Source organism: Dicentrarchus labrax, unplaced genomic scaffold (genome assembly GCF_905237075.1).
Source record: "Dicentrarchus labrax unplaced genomic scaffold, dlabrax2021, whole genome shotgun sequence".
Classification (NCBI taxonomy): domain Eukaryota; kingdom Metazoa; phylum Chordata; class Actinopteri; family Moronidae; genus Dicentrarchus; species Dicentrarchus labrax.
Genome location: NW_026136704.1, coordinates 16,770,970 through 16,787,637, shown reverse-complemented (window position 1 = coordinate 16,787,637; position 16,668 = coordinate 16,770,970). Strand labels below are relative to the sequence as shown.

Below are 16,668 nucleotides of genomic sequence, written 5' to 3'. Positions count from 1 at the left end.
CAACAGCAACTTTGACAGTGTATTTCTAACATGATTGTATCATGATTGCCCCCATTACATAGTCTGCCTATAGGACTAACACATACAGTATTAAATGGTATGTAATGTCCTCCCCTCTGTCACCAGAATCCACATGACATCCTCATGTCAGCTGTTTCCTTAGCTGTCTGCCTACCACTCAACTGGAGAGACTTCCCCTCTATTGAGTAAGCTCATGGTACATTTCCTCCCCTGTGCCTGGCTGTGGTGACCCTCCATGTGCTCTCCTCTGAGGGTTTGGTTCCTACAAAAAAGTTCAGTCTTTGGCGCATTTCCTCAATCCACTTTGAAGGAGAAAGAAAGTGTCCCAATACTAACATGACTATAATATATATATATTATTGTCCCAATACTAACATGACTATAATATATATATATATATATATATATATATATATATATATATATATATATATATATATAGATAGATAGATAGATCTTTTTTCTAAAGAAATGGCTAAGGTGGATGATTTAAAAGTCCTACTAAAGTATATTTGTCTCTCTCCCTGTCTGACCTCCCGCCCCAGCATCTTGCTCAGTTACACACCCATATTCACACACACACACACACACACACACACACACACACTGTGAGCGCGAGCCGCTCAGTTGGCAAAGTTTGACGCGCAGACTTTCATAGCGCAGACGCGTTAGATAGAAACTAGTAAACTATGCGGGATATTTCTCACTGACTGAACAGAATTTATTTACTCCTCAGCGATAAGAAGCCCGGCGCCTGTAAGCTCATGTCTGACCGTGAACGGAGCTATATTAACCTCCACCTGCTCTTCATAGTTTTGCTTTCGGTGTTTGTGGGCGCATAACTTTGACAAGAAGACAAGCACTTGGATTTGGGGGTTCTTTGGCATAAGACGGGACATCGTGTGCTCCAGGATCAGGCACCGCGGTTAACAAGTGGCTCTCGTTTGCGGGTGGAGGAGGAGGCTCTGAAAGTTGCTGAATGGAAAGTTAGTTTTGACCAAAAAGTTTCTCGGTCACGGGATATTTGAAGTAAATCATATTTTCATTTGAGCCACTGGAGGGTTGAAACGACATTTTCCTAAGTTATTTAAAGCGTGTTTTGTAGAGTTTGCTATCACCATGAATGGACCGGTGGTTTTCCAGATGTGGATGCTTTTATTGTTAGGGACTATGACCGAGGTCTCGAGGGCTCAGGTCTCCACCGCCAAAGTGATGAGGGGCAACGTCAGGAGAGACGGTGAGATGTCTTTATGATTTCATTCTTTTTGCTGTTGTGCTTGTTGCTTGTGTGTTTTGTGTATCGTTACTGCTGAAACTGTGTCTGTGTGATATAATGACTATCTTGCAAGAAAGTCTAATTCTTATAATTGGTTTAAATTTTATTTTATATTATCTTAAGTGTGTTAAAAGCTGTTATTATTGTAGCTTGTTTGTGACTTCTTGAAGCTCGAGCATTTCTATATCTACACAGTGGATTTTAAACGATCAATTTCATATTGAAATACTTAAATGGCAAATAGGAATAATGCCTGGTTGTCTTGTGGTAGTCTACAGTGTTACTTAAAATAGACATAAGCAATTGTTTGAGAGTGTGACAAATGATGACATGGCAGCAACAGACACAAGTGGAGGCACTGGTGAAGGAAGGGGAAAAGTTAAATGAGGGTGCAGAGTGGGTGCAAGAGAAGCTGTGGAGGAAAAGGAAATGCTGTCAGTTTCCTTTTTTTGGTTTTAAAAACCGAATAAGGAGCATGTGTCAGACAACTGTGTGCTAGTAACCAGTTAAGAGTTGGACTTCTATTATTGCTACAGTGCATTGCTCCTTCATTGAAGCCGAAGGCTTCAGATTCCCTGAGCCTCTTGCCTATCTAACTTCCTGCAGGTGCGCCATGCTTACTTTTCACCTGGCCTTGAGGCTAAAGTCACGGTGCTACAGTACCTTTGATTACACACACAGAGGCATGCACAGAGCTGCAGGGTTGCTTTTGGCAGGGAAACATGAAAATACCACTGTATTAGGTTCTAACCTGGACGACTGCCCCTGAGGCCTGTTTCACCACTCACTCCTCCGGTGTGTGTTTATAACAAAAGAATAACATGGAGGGGGAGGTCGTGACTTCAAGTCTGGCTGCACACACATTAAGTAACCTACATTTTAGTGACCTTTGCTCCCCATAAAACATCTCTGAAACTGTCTGAACCAAACTTGCAGTGCTGTGCTGATCACAACCTGTGAGAAGCAGTTGCTGGGTCTAGTCCAGTCTAAGTGTGTATATAAATGACATAGACACCATCACACAGCTGTGCTGTATCAATACCGTGAGACAGAGCAGATAGACAGGAGGGAAAACCAGTAAGTGATGACAAAGAAAGTGGCTTGTTACAAAATAAAAGTTGATACTGTAAGAAGACGACAGCTGCACTAACCCTATTTGGTCAAGATTCAAAAAACCAGCATGATACAAAGTCTCTGTTTTCTCACTGAATGGGAGAATAAAAAGTATTAAGCAGGAAAGATGAGCAGAAGGCAGCCTCAAAGCACCAATATGCTTTTACAGTTTTTTTAGAAAATGGGAGTTTTATTAGTCGTTCCAACAGTTTTTATCAGAGTTCTTTGTGTTGGAGCAGCTTCTCAGTATGTGTTTCAAACCACACTAGGCCTTGAATAAATATGTTTTACTAAACACATACATATAGTTAGTGTGTGGTTTGGTAAAATTTAAATCAAAGAAAAATCTGTCTCACTGTTGCACATATCCCTGAGCTGTCTACACTTGCCATCTGTCAAACTAATCCAAAATTTGGGAACTCCCTGTGATGTACTTGATGCTCCTTCTTAGTAGTTTCTTCATGTTGCACGGTTTCAGAGGGTCAGCATTTCCATCATTCAAGCAATTGAGTGTTTAATCATTCTATCACAGGAGCTTTAAAGATGAGAGGGCATGACCTTTTTTGAACACTGCCACTGGCGCTCAATAAAGATCCTCCTGATAGAGTTCTCGAGCCATCTTTAAGTTCTGCTAATATCAGATAAGATTAACGATCTCTTCATGATCTCTTAATGATCTTGTTGCACAAAGATGCTGTTATAGCTGCTATTGAGACAGAATTGGTTGTTAGATGCTGCAGTCTTCCAAAAGTCCTGTAATCCACTGCATGCCGCCCTTCAAAAGTACACTGTGCCCACAATCTTTACGTCTTTGTGCGCGTGTCCCTGTGTTTGTCCATTTACAGTCAGCTTATGTGGAATATGAGAGCTTAGTTCCGTTATTTGATTGACTGGTGCTGATTAGCTGTGTTCCCATGTGCAGGGGTGAACCTCCAGCTGATCGGGTCTCTGCAGCATTCACTCATCCATTTACCACTGTTGATGTGAATGTGCTCATGCGTGTACCTTTTTGTATTTCAATGTGTGTGTGTGTGTGTGTGTGTGTGTGTGAGAGAGAGAGAGAGAGAGAGAGAGAGAGAGAGAGAGAGAGAGAGAGTTAGGGCTCTGACAGAATGTCTTAGTTCATTTCAAGGAATTCCCCCCAAGCTTTTTCCTCCTGTGTTTGTTCAGCATGTTGCTCGTTCTTTTTGCCTGCCATTGAAGTGTGTCTGTGTGTGCATTAAAAAGGTTGGATGGGGTGAGGCAGGGGGACAGAGTGTATTTGTAGAAAAAGGAAACACACAAATACACATGTAAACACACAGAACAAAGTAAACACTCTTTGGCCTTTCTGCCCTGAACACGTTTTCATCTCTGCTGAAGAGACTAGATGACCCAGATAGGATAAAACCCTTTAAACACTTCTGTACGTGTGTGTGTGTGCAAGCAGCACTTGTGGGTAGGGAAACATGTACATGTATATGCAGGCTCAGACAGTAGTCAGACACTTTCACCCAGACACAAGCAGTCAGAGGGTAAGCTAACACATTTAACTGTGTTAACGCGACTCGCAAATATAGTAGAATCTCTCCTGAATATAAAGTGTCAACTTATCTCAGTCTTTCTCAATTTTGAGTTTAATAGTGTTCCTTTCTGAACGACGCTCTAATGCATCGTGATACGAGAAAACGTTTGGCTGGCAATTTGTGACTGCCCTCTGCTGGAGTTTTAGAGGAGCGCAACTATTGTATCAATGTCTGATTCACTGAAATGGTTACTCACAATCCAATAGAAATTCACATGTCATAAAAAGCCAACAAAAATAATCAACAGTAGGCTTTTTATGTAATTGCAATTTTTATCATAAAACTTAGAAAGCCTTTCATTAGATGGACTATTCATTACTTCATAAAGCCAAGGGATGCTTGTATCATAATCTATACTGCAATTTTTGGTGAAGTCAAAATGTCAAAGAGTAAATCCTGTCATTAGCCATACTTGAATAGCTAAAATATTCCGTTTTGACTCGTTTTATCCATGCATATTCACATTCATTTTAATGTTTAATTCCATGGCACACCTGGGCTACTATGCATGTTCAAGATCACTGTTGTACAAACACATAAACACACACTGAGTTCCAGAGAAGGTGTTGCACAAGTTTGTGAGTACAAGGGAATGTGTGAAGTACTCCGGAGATTTAAGTGCACTGTTATCTTTTTTTTTTTTTACCCTGTTGACTTTACGATTAAAGTTATGCAATGATATTACTTGCGCACACTTTATTCATGTGTGAAAATATACAGACATACTCACATGCAGACACACACACTTTAACTTAAAAGTAAAATATGTCATTAGAGACTAACCCTGCAAACATAGTGTTTGTATCATGCAGTCATTATGCCCACTGTGCTAAAAAGAGAATATGACTTATTTTCAGTGTCAGAACCACATTATCTTTTATAATGTCTCCTTGCATATCTTTCGGATTCCTCCTCTTCTTTCTTCCAATAGGTCTTCTCTTATCTGTTGTCTTCCTCTCTCAGTGCTGTCTTATCAGTCCATGCCTCACTACATATCACTCCATCTCCCCAGATCCTCCTCTTTCAATCTCTCCCTTTCTCATTTCTGTCTTTATCTTCCCATCCCACCCTCCATCTGTTTCAGCTCTTTTTAATCAAAAGCTATTTCAACCTGTTGGCCCTGTGAGCAAATATAATGAACCCTGGCACAGTTGCACAAAACAAAGCTATCTGCATGAGGACAATAAACTTAGTCTACCATTGTCAACAAATATACATTTTACTATACACGGTTTACCATCCACTGTGGACACCTAAAAGATTGACATTGGCACCATAAAAAGGAGCACTGAGAGAGAAATTAACAAAAAGGAACAAGATGCTCAGTCATGTACAAATATGCAGATGCTGACAGGCATCATATAAGTTGTGCTCACAAAAGCATGTGTGCTGTCATACTCTTGAGCTAGGCGTTGGTGGTATCAGTGAGGGTGATGTCATGGTCCTTGACTGTGTCTGAGAACTCAGGTTGGCCTTGCCTCAGATAACACACACACACACACACACACACACACACACACACACACACACACACACACACACACACACACACACACACACACACACACAGAATATGCAGTCATTAAAGCCATTCTTGAGCATCCAAACAACAAATGTGCAGCAAATGTCCTTTTACATATTGTAGGAGAGGTTGTAAGAAAGTTTTAAAAGTAGAGAGGTGTATTTGACAAAACAATCTCACCTAAGGTCCATGTAGTAACTTCCTCAGCAAGTGTACTTTACCCAGTTGTAGATGTTAACAATTTAAGGACTTCTTGTCCATGTTGACTTAAAAGTTGAGATTCAAAGTTCTAAATCTTGGAAACAGCAGTTAAAGAAATGTCACTTTGAGGTCAATTTAGGAACTGTTCAGTAGCTTTTGATCAGTTCATTTGTTAAATTTAAGGAAATCAAAAGTCTTAAAGACCTTCCTAAATGTATTCTTTCTCTGTGTTTTGCGGTGCAGGAAAACAGGCTATGAACCTGGTTGATTCGATGAGTTCAGTGGGTTCTAAATGTCTTTGTGTCACCATATTAAACCCGAGGGTGACAGCAGGGAGGAGTGTCCCTGAGGTTATTGGAATTCATGAGTCACACTAAGGACACCCGGCATTTCTACTCCCCACCCGCCCACCCAGGCCGACACTACACACAGGCAAACACAATTACAGGATCTCCCTTTCAAGGGAATCCCCCAATAAACACCTCATCTCACACGCACACACACAGGTTTTCTATTGCAAGAACTGCATGAGCCAATGTCACCCCACCCCTAAACATTTGGCAGACAGTCCTTTCCTCCCCTGTACAGATAAAATAGGGTGGTGACCACTTGGACAGTGTGACAGAAGAGGAGTGTGTGCAACAAGAGAGAGGAAAGGAGTGAGATGATGCCTTGGAAACTGGGTGGAGATAGGTGTAAGCTCATATATGTGGTTGTGCTCAGATTTTCAGAGGAGAGGGCAGCAGGAGAGAAGAGAAAGTTTAGAAGAGAGCTTAGAAGAGTTAGAGGGCACAGAAGAGGAGGAGAGGGAAAAGGTGTGTAGAGAGAGATATGCCAAGTTAAAAGACCTGTCCCTCCACTTTTCTGCCCCGTCAGCTTGGAAAGAGAGATAGTAAGACCAATGGCAAGCCAAATGGAGAGAGTATAAAAGATGAGATGGAAGGAAGCAGGACTGATGGAGGAGAGGAGTGCAGGGGGGAGAGATAAGGTATTTCTGGAGAGGGAGAGTGAACAGAGTAGAGTGCCAAACATCAGCACTTTATCTGATCTCAGTATCTGATCAAAACTTAAGCATAAAGGATAAAAAAAGAAGACCATGACCACGACTCTGTCAACATGATGAAGGCTACAGACAAATCTAGCTTCCTAGATTGGGAACTCAGGCTGCATATGTGCACACTTAGTGAAGTGGAAACATAATCAAGCTTCTTCACCTCGTGCCCCAAATGTGATTGTTTAAAAGAACAATGAATTCCTCAAGATTATCCAAATACACAGAATATCCTTGATACAGAAACATTTTGAATTCTTTTACACTGATGATGTGAGTGCAGGTAACAGCCATTATCACTTTTGATCTATAAAACTTAAGCCAATTATAAAGAGGAGTTTTAGATAAAAAGAAGCAGTGACCTGACATGTGGACTTCACACTTGTGGTTAATGTTAACTGGTGTTAAGTTTGAAGTGTAAAGACATAGAGTTCTGGTTTTATGGGAGGTTATGTGCTGAGCTTATTTAGTCATTATTTAGTAATGATCTTTAGAGGTGCTGCCAGTCGTACTTTGTTAGCCTTCATACAGTGCCATGGTAGCTGTTTCCTCCTATTTACAGTCTTTATGCTAAGCTAGGCTAACAAGCTGCTGACTGTAGCTTTAAAGGACCAGTATGAAGGATTTATTGACAGCTAGCTCTGAAGGTGCAGTTTGGTTTGTCCATTCTGGGCTACTGTAGAAACATGGCGGACTCCGTAGAAGTGGACCAGCTCCTTCTGTAGATAAAAATGGCTCATTCTAAGGTAACAAAAAACAAAACCTTTATTTTCAGGTGATTATACACCAATGAAAACATACCATATTTAATTTCTGCCAATAGAGCCTCTTAAATCTTACACACTGGACCTTTAAACGGACGGATATGAGATTGGCATCAATCATATAACTCCCGGCAAAAAAGCAATTAAGATAGAAATAGCTGGATAATGCAACTGAGTGTGTTTGCTTATAGGATGTGTATCTACTTATATTACATATCTTGGCAACTCTGTCAGTTACTTCGTTTGGCTATACTAACTCAATTTGCAAGCCAATAATGCTCTTCTGAAATTGAGCCGAGTTGAGGACACAGTATACTGTAGAGGAGAATTAGAGAGCAGACCAGAAAGAAAGAAAAAGGAAGACAGATGTTCAGTCCTTGTAGACTGTAGTCAGTCTTGTAGCTGAGCCATCTGACTGGCACAGTGGATGCAGATAACAGAGCAGGAAAATGAGACGGAAAGAAAGGAGGAGGTGGAGGGTGCATAGAAGGAGAGACAGGATGAGAGAGATGCAGGGAGCAAAAAAAGAGAAAGTGATTAGGCCAGTGGATGAAAGAGAAGATGAAATGAACGACATGAAGAGAATAAAGATGGCAAAGAAGGAGTTTTTGGGATGGCAAGATGGCAAGCAGCAAGGAAGAGGGGAATTAACTGGAAAAAGTGAGAGAATAAACAAGTGGAAACTTATAATTGAAGGAGAGATGAGAGGTGAGGTTGAGCAGGGTAACGCAAAGAGAAAGAACGGGGGGAGGGGGGTCGCAAAAATAGCTGACAACTGGGGGGAAGGAGAGGGGGAGAGAGAGCGGAGAGGCAGAGAGGGATAAAATGAGGCAAACTGAATGAGAGAGAGATGGATATGAAAAGAGAAAGAGTAGAGGTGTGAAAAGAGTGATAGAGAGTGCATGGCACCACAAAAGAGGAATGGGACTGGGTTGGAGTGTGCTGAATAAGCAGAGAAAAAAAACAAGAGATTGAGGGATTAGAAGGAGAGAAAAGTTGGGAAAGAGGGAGGGAGTTTATGAACACACAGGGAGGCACCCTCAATAGTGAGAGAAACACTGATGAATAAGAATGCAGGATAATAAGGGGAGCAAAATAGAGTGTGCAGTTTTTAAAAGGATGTATTAGTGAGCTTCTCCCACAGCGTTTGTTACGTCTCAGTCCTTGAGAAACAAAGCTAATGTGACTTAAGAGTAACAACATGAGAAAACTGCTGATCCAATTGTGCAAGTGCGTTAGAGATATAGAGACAGAGAGAGAAAGATGGGGCTTGTTTGTGTGGTTGGTAATGGATGGTGGAGTAGAAACTGTGTCTATTTGAGTGTGCAAAACTAACACCCTCTGACCTCCAGCAAAGATCTGTGCTAATACAAATGCTCTCCACCTGGAACTTCACTTAAATTGTTTAAATAAAGTATATTGAGGAAAGTAATTCATTTTTTTACATTTAATATTGTAAGTATATTTACAAAAGACAGACTTTCAGTTCAACTGTGGGTTGTAATTTTTAGTTTACAAATGCATAGTTTAACACAGACCCCTTGCAAATGGACTCCAACAACTTTGACAAATCAAAGACAACAGCAAAATTAAGTGTCTAAGTAGTAAGCTGTTGGAGCACAGTGACTAGTAAAATACCACATCACACTTTATATTTACACAAATAACTCTAAAGTGTCTGTGTATTTGCAGCTGGTGTGTTAATTACATTAAAATCCCCTCAGGCAAGGTGAGGGAAATTAAAGGGATCTCTAGTGCAGCTATTTGGTAGTTGTTTGGACTTAAGGTCGATAATAACAGAAAGACAGCTGATCTCTATCAAGCTGTAGGTATACCAAAAAAGTACCAAAAGGCAGGGTGTCCATTTCCTGATTTGCTAACACAAGTTAACATCTTCAGTATGACAGACAATGTACTCTTTCTATTTTCCAACCTACACAAACTAAACATGCTTGTCTGTTTTGGTAAATGGATGGTAGGTTGGACCCACCATCATAGCCTGTGATATGTGTTTGTTTGTGTTCTGCCCACTAAAATTTGTATCTATTCAGCATGAGCCTACTCAACCCTATGAGAGCTGCTGCTTTAAAATTGCTCACGTCCACAGACAGTCTTCAGGGAGTAGTAAAATAACAAACTAGGCTCTGCCTGCAGCAGAGAAATGGAGTCAGTGCTGCTGAATCTATTAATCGATTAGTTGATTGTTTGTCTCACGTATTAACCAAACCTGGCGGACATTTGCTGGCTCCAGCTTCACAAATGTGAGCATGCTGATGCTTTTCCCTGTTTTATCTCATTGTGAATCTCTTTTATTTTCTTTCAAGACAAGCAATTTGACAAAACCTCTTTGGTCTCTAAGAACGTTTTTTATTTTTCACTTTTCTTCTGACATTTTTCGAATAGTTCTAGTTGACAGATGATGGAAATAATCATGAAGCTTTGGAGGTAGTTGAGGCAGACAACACGAGTGCACCACTACACTCACACACAAGTACCGACATAATGAACTGAACTGTCTCTGCAAAAATTTATTTAGGATAGTGCAAAATTTAGCATTGAAGTTGTTCATTGTGTGTAAAGGATTATTTGCGGGTCCTGTTTGAGAGAGTGAAACCTCTATGAGGTAGTAAAGGAGGTATATACAGTAGTAGAGTGAAGAAAAAGACACCAATGAATCAAATGTTTCAAATGTTTTCAATACCTGCTGAAACTTTAAAGTACAAGACACAGAGCCTGAAATGCCAGTGGGTTTCTGCTACCAGGTCTAAGTGAGGGTGAGAACATGACAAATGTCAGAAGTGACACTGCAAAAAGATGAGAGCTGGAGCTTCTTTCACCCCAGGAGATTCATCCCTGCTGAAGGAAAGAGATAAACACTGTGTATTTATGTTGTGTGTTTTATATGTGTGTGTGTGTGTGTGTGTGTGTGTGTGTGTTTCTGAGAGAGAGAGAGAGAGAGAGAGAGAGAAATCCTCTAGTGCACTGAGGACTATGTCTTTGTTACTCTGACAATGGTGCTCTGACACAAATGAAAAAGATTTTTTTTTCCTCTCTGTCAAACACTTTTATCTTTCCCTCTCCAACTGTCAGCGTTTCTCCCCATATTTCCCCTCACTCTCTCTGATTCTCCATTTGTGTATCTCAGCATTTCGCCTGCTGTCTCTCTCCCTCTTTCTCTGTCTCCTCTTGTCTTCATTAGCTTCCCCTCTCCTGTTTTCATTTCATCATTTACACTCTGAATTTGGTATCTGAGCCGCAGAGAGTGAGGAAGGGACAGCCACGAGTGTAGAGAATACAAATACAGAGGAGAGACAGGGAGAAATGGAGGACTGGGGACATGGATAGGAGCACAGAAGAAAAGGAAAAAGACATTTTTAGTGGGATATGAGAGGGGGGAAATGAGAGAGAGGCAGAAAGTTAAGTTAACAGGCAAAAAAAAGGAGCAGAAGAGAGATGGAATATAAAAGGAGAAGGGGAAAGAAATGGCAGGAGGATGGTGTTATGTGCTACTGTGGAGCCTGCAGCAGGATAAGTGATCCCAGTGGTAGATAGAAGGTCAGATACACACTGACAGGCAGACCACTGCTTAACCCTGCGCTCTGACCACACACACACTTGGGCACACGCTTCCTGACACACATATGCATATCATACACAAACACACACTTACACACAGTTGATGTGAGGCAGACAGACTGAGAGCAGGATGGCTGTCAAAACATCAGCATCTGCTCAGCATCACACACAATGCTCAGAGCAAACACACACACACAGACACAGACACACACACACACACACACACACACACACAAACATACATCCAGCAAACAGCGTCCAAGCAGCCCTTGGAGGGATCAAGGCTGATATTTGATAAACTTGTGTTACCACAGCTGGGGCTTAGCTAAAACACACACACACTTACAGACACACACACACACACAGCCCAGAAACAGCCAGTTTCATGAAATTAAAGCAACATATTTCAACTTCACTAATTTTGCTACACTGACTTGTAAGTGAATGGTGCCTCTGTCATTCCCACTCTGCGTCCCGTATGCCTGTTCTTGCACTATGTAACTTTTGGCTACGGGTCAGGTTTTGGGCTCCGGATCGGAGCAAGTGGATAGTAAAGTAACTGCTGTGAAATGTAGCTGCTGTTAGTTAGTTAGCTTAGCCGCATTGCCCTGGATTCCTGAGACTGGGAACTCAAAGCACCGGTCCTTTGCACCACTGGGAAGAGGATGTTTTCTGGTCTCGGGCGCGGTGGGGTGGGGGAGCTGACGGAAAGCAGTGCCGATGTAACCGGGCTCAGCAACTTAGCTATGGACATAGCTAATGGCAAAGGCGAAGAGACCTTAGAGGACAGCGATGAAGCTAAGAAGATAAAAGTAGAGCGAAGCTGCCAGACAAGTAAATTTGGGACTGGCTTTTATTCTTTGGAGAGAGCTTTGTGAAGAAAAAGGCTGCAGACTGACGGCAAACTGGCCTTCTTGCTGTTGGACTCTTAAGTAATATTTGCTGGCTTGCTATGTCTTGTGTTGTTGCACTTCCTTGATGTTTGGCTTTGTTAGCAAAGTTGTCAACTCACTACTTTTTGATCATAAGTAGCATAGTCATAACAAATGTATGTGTACAGCTGTCCATATTTATGATCACGTGGTATTGTAAATGGGGGCGAATCGCACAAATACCATAGTGTTGCTATAAACATAAAGGCATGAAGATATAAAGTAAACTGAATTTGTGTGTGTGTATATATATTGCAGTATATACAAATATACATAGAGATCTATGGCCTTAGATGTATATTTCATTTTGCGTGCATATCTGTGTGTGTGTGTGTGTGTGTGTGTGTGTGTGTGTGTGTGTGTGTGTGTGTGTGAATGCAGGGCTAATTGATTGTCCTCGTCAGCCCTGCTGTTCAGACTGCGGTAGCTGTCAGCAGGAGCCAACTGCTACTCTAACAAGACTTACAAGCACACACACACACACTTTAATCTCACACAAGCACACACACATTATCACATTAGACCCTAATGTAAAAAGAAGAAGACATACTCGCTTAAATGTACACACACATGCACAGATAGAGGCAGCTCAATAAATCCATAAAACACATGTGGTGTGATTGTTCCTGGGCTGCTATTCTTGACATTTGCCTTTTTGAATGACAGACAGACAGAGTTAGAAAATATCTGAAGAATCCCCTGCCATTTCCCAATACGTGACAAGTGTAACAAAGGCCCAGCCTTTAATCCAACCTTAAGCCAAACAGAAATGATTTGATTTACAGGAATAGTGATCTGTGGTTTGGACCGCTCCAATTTCACATTCTGTATTGAACAAAGAGATGACATAGAAGATAATGCACACACCACGCAACCCTCCACATCCATCCATACATACTGTACAGACACACACACACACACACACACACACACAGACACACACAAAAACACAGGGAGGATACTGCTGATGAAGTGTTGGTAAATACACTCCATCACAGTGTAGGAGGTTACACAGGGACAAGCCCCTCTCATTCCTCATCCTTTGCTTCTCTCTATCCTGCCCCTCCCTCAAACCCTCCTCACAATCTGTCGTTACAACTTGAGCTTGCTTCCCACACCCACCTGCTTTCATGGATTTCTGTCTTATCTATCACTCCTTTTTCCCTCTTTTTCTCCTCTTTTCTCCATGTCTACCCCTTGTCCTCCTCTTTCTCTCTCTCTCTCTCTCTCTCTCTCTCTCTTTTTCTCATCTGCTTCTCTTGACAGTTTTTTCTAGGAATTTGTTTTTCGACCTCCTCATTTAGCGAGATGGAGCTTTCTGTCAGACGTTGTCCTTTGACTCCTCCTCCATCCTTCTGTTTGTGCAACACTTTATGGATGTGTATGTTAACTGTGAATGTATGACACAGCATGTGTGCATGCAGGGAGGTGTAAGACCTAAATTAATGTGTGTATATCTCTGTGCTGCTGCATTTATCTGTTTGAATAAATTCTGTTATGCATATGACAGCATCTGTGACCAGCATAGATGGTAATATTTAGATAAAAACCTGTAACAAGATTGTATCTAAACGAAATACTTACATACTTGTATGCACTTGACACAATTCTAAAACAATATTAATGTTGTTCAATTTTGCTTATTAGAGGTCCACTATGTAGCATATATGAGTCCCTATTGGCAGAAATGGAATATTATATTAATATGTTTCCATTAGTGTATAATCACTTGAATATAACAATTGTTGCTTTTGTTACCTTAGAGCAAGCTGTTTTTATCTACAGATGCCGCCTTTATGGAGTTTGCTACGTTTAACTTCCATGTTTCTATAAGCCCAGTAGGAGCAATCCAAACATGGGCTCTTGATAGGGTTTGTGCTTTGTGTTTTTCATGGCCACCATAGTTTCTCCTTTGTGCTCGGGAGGGTGGTTGAAGTGAGGGAGTGATGATCTGGAACTACACCACTATATGCAACTAAATCCTACACGCTGGTCCTATAAAGCTGTTTAGTAAAGCAGACAAATGTAAGTGGAGTGACTGATATAAATTAGAGTCTACTGCACCTAATTGGTTTGCCATAATGCATTGTTATAAAGGCAAATGTGTTGACTATGGAACTAGGTTTAATATGCACTGATTATGCATTTCATCCCCATCTCTTGCCACAAGAGCTCAATACCATTTCACCATAGGCTTCCTACTACCTTCATGTGCACCAGGCTCTCTCTCCCTCTCTGTCTTTGTTCCCCTCCATGTCTGTATATGTGCCAGCTTGTCTCCATGTGTCCATGACTGTGTATATTTTGGTGTCCAAGCACCCTTGCATCTGCGTGTGTACCGCCACTGCATTTGTGTGTTTAAGCATCTCCACTGACCTGTCGTCAGTGCTGACTCAGCGAGCACTGGTCCCCTCTGCATTATTCAGCAGGCTTAGCCAAGGTGTTAAACAGGAGCACATCACTGCAGAGGACGGGAGCATGCTAAGTGGACTGGCACAAGACAAGGAGAATGTAGAGATGTTAGCTTTGTGCGATACAGAGATTAGCTTGTAGAAACAAGACTAAAGCATGTGTTCCATTTCCATTCACACAAATTTTAACTTGGATTTTGGGATGTAGTGTGTTCACACCAATAAAGATGTGAGTGTGCATACTAAACTTGCTTAATTTTTGAGTGTCGGATGTGTTGATGAACACTGTTGTTCCACAATGCAACGCATAAGAAATTCGGGTGATTCTCACAGTTTAAAAAATTAACAACAAGTAGTTTTTAACTGGTTAGGAAACAATCTCAATTTAATACTGATGCCTCTCTATGACCTACACAAACAAACAAGACCATAAAATTGGCTATTTCTAAATGGTTATTCTTAATGCCTGCCACTGGGTTAGACTTGATCGGATTCCCCTCGAAATCAATGAAATTAGGTGATGGAAACACTACCGCTTTTGTCCACAGGGGCTGCCAGAATCAACACAAATCTTCTTCCTTTAAAGATGTTCCAGATACATCATGTACTATAAATGTTATTATTATTCTTTAGAAAACACATCTTTAATGTGATGTTGAATTAATTTGTGCCTTAAACATGCAGATCCCTGGTCCTTAAATTGCAGTTTATAAAAGTAGGAAGAGGTCTGAGGTCCAGCAAAAAAATACATTTATTATGCTGTTAGTTTACACCAGAGGATAATGCAGAATTAAAGTAATTTAACCTATATTCTAAAATTGTAAACACATAATACCCTTGAGATATACTTAAATATTAGTAAATATAGTAAATATTCACAGTTACATATCAGTGTTCTGAAAAAAACTGAATGTCATCTTTTCAAACTTTTTTCAAACGCCGATTTTCCACCCTAGTTGGCTGAGTGCAGCTCATCCCTCCTCTTTGTACCCATTAGGCTAATTTGTCCCCATCAACAGGTGTTGAGTCATAGGTGCCTGAGAGGCACTAGTGGATGCTAATGCTAATCAAAGGCCCAAAAGGACCATTGAGACCCGCTGGTGAAGATGTAAGGACCGGCTAAAAAAGCTCCAGTACCAAAGAAAAATTGAAATGCATTGTGAGTCACAGCTTTCCAGTGATGTCTCTCTTCTTTGTTTTTGCCTTTGAAATGATGACAAAAGCGAAATAATGATGAATTTGCACAAATCGGCACACATCACAACAAAGCAAGTGACACAGTAACACAAACATACACAAAACTTCACAGATGCACACAAAGCAGTTATTATCTTTTCTTATTTATGAGTGTAACTCAGACATGCTCTTTGTTGTAGCCCATACAGTGTCTGATGTGTTGCAATGTGAGGTATCTTGAGGCTTTGTGGACTTTCCCTGTCCTTTTCACAGTACAGTAGCTGCTGCAATTTCCCCCCTCTATCTTTCCACTGCCCCTGCTCCCTCTTTCTTTACCAGTTCTGTCTTTCTTCTCTCTACTTCTCTACCTCACTCAATCACTGTCTCCCCCTGTTTCTCCCTCATCCATCCCACTGTCCCTGACCATCTCTGCTCTGTCTCATTCTTGATTCCCAACCTTTCTTCACCTTCATTTTGTCCCTGTCTGTATTTCTGTGTCTGTCTTTCTGCATCCCATCTTACTCGTCCACTCTGAGTTGTTTGTATTCTTTTTGAAGAGACTGATTGGGCTAACAACAATTGGTGGCTGTTTGTCTAACCTCCTCTGTCCGTGTCACAGGACATGCCTTTGTGTCAGCTTCAAAGGAACATACACACTCTCACACACATATATTGGCGCACACACACACACACACACACACACACACACACACACACACACACACACACACACAGTGGTGAGTAAATGAAGTCAGTTACTTCCCAGGTACTGTACTGAAGAATATATATACTGTGGTATTACTACTTTTAAAATCTAAGTACTTCTTCCACCACTGCACTGTTATTTAGTGTTAAATCATGTGAATTTGTTTATTGTTGCTTATTATTATTAATGTTAATTAGTGTAAGTGTTTTGTATGTGTTAAATTAATCTATTTAAGTATTGTTAACAGTCAATTTGTGTAATTTCAAGTAAAAATTTACCTTAGCCATAAAAAAGCTATATCGCTTCAAGCACTGTTTAGGCACCTGCACCATTTAAAAGTATGGTTTTAGCACC

At 40.9% G+C, this 16,668-nt stretch overlaps 1 protein-coding gene across 2 annotated transcripts in view; it reads left to right on the top strand.

Moving 5' to 3' along the window:
• Positions 1 to 617: 617 nt before the first annotated feature.
• pdgfd (platelet derived growth factor d) overlaps positions 618 to 16,668 on the top strand; it is a 50,373-nt gene continuing 34,322 nt past the window's right edge. Inside the window, exon 1 of one of the 2 annotated variants that reach the window (XM_051396582.1) lies at positions 618 to 1,258. In XM_051396582.1, the coding sequence (XP_051252542.1) occupies positions 1,141 to 1,258 (118 nt within the window). In that variant the 5' untranslated portion in view covers positions 618 to 1,140. The remainder of the gene's footprint in view (positions 1,259 to 16,668) is intronic. The other variant, XM_051396583.1, reaches the window with a different exon arrangement.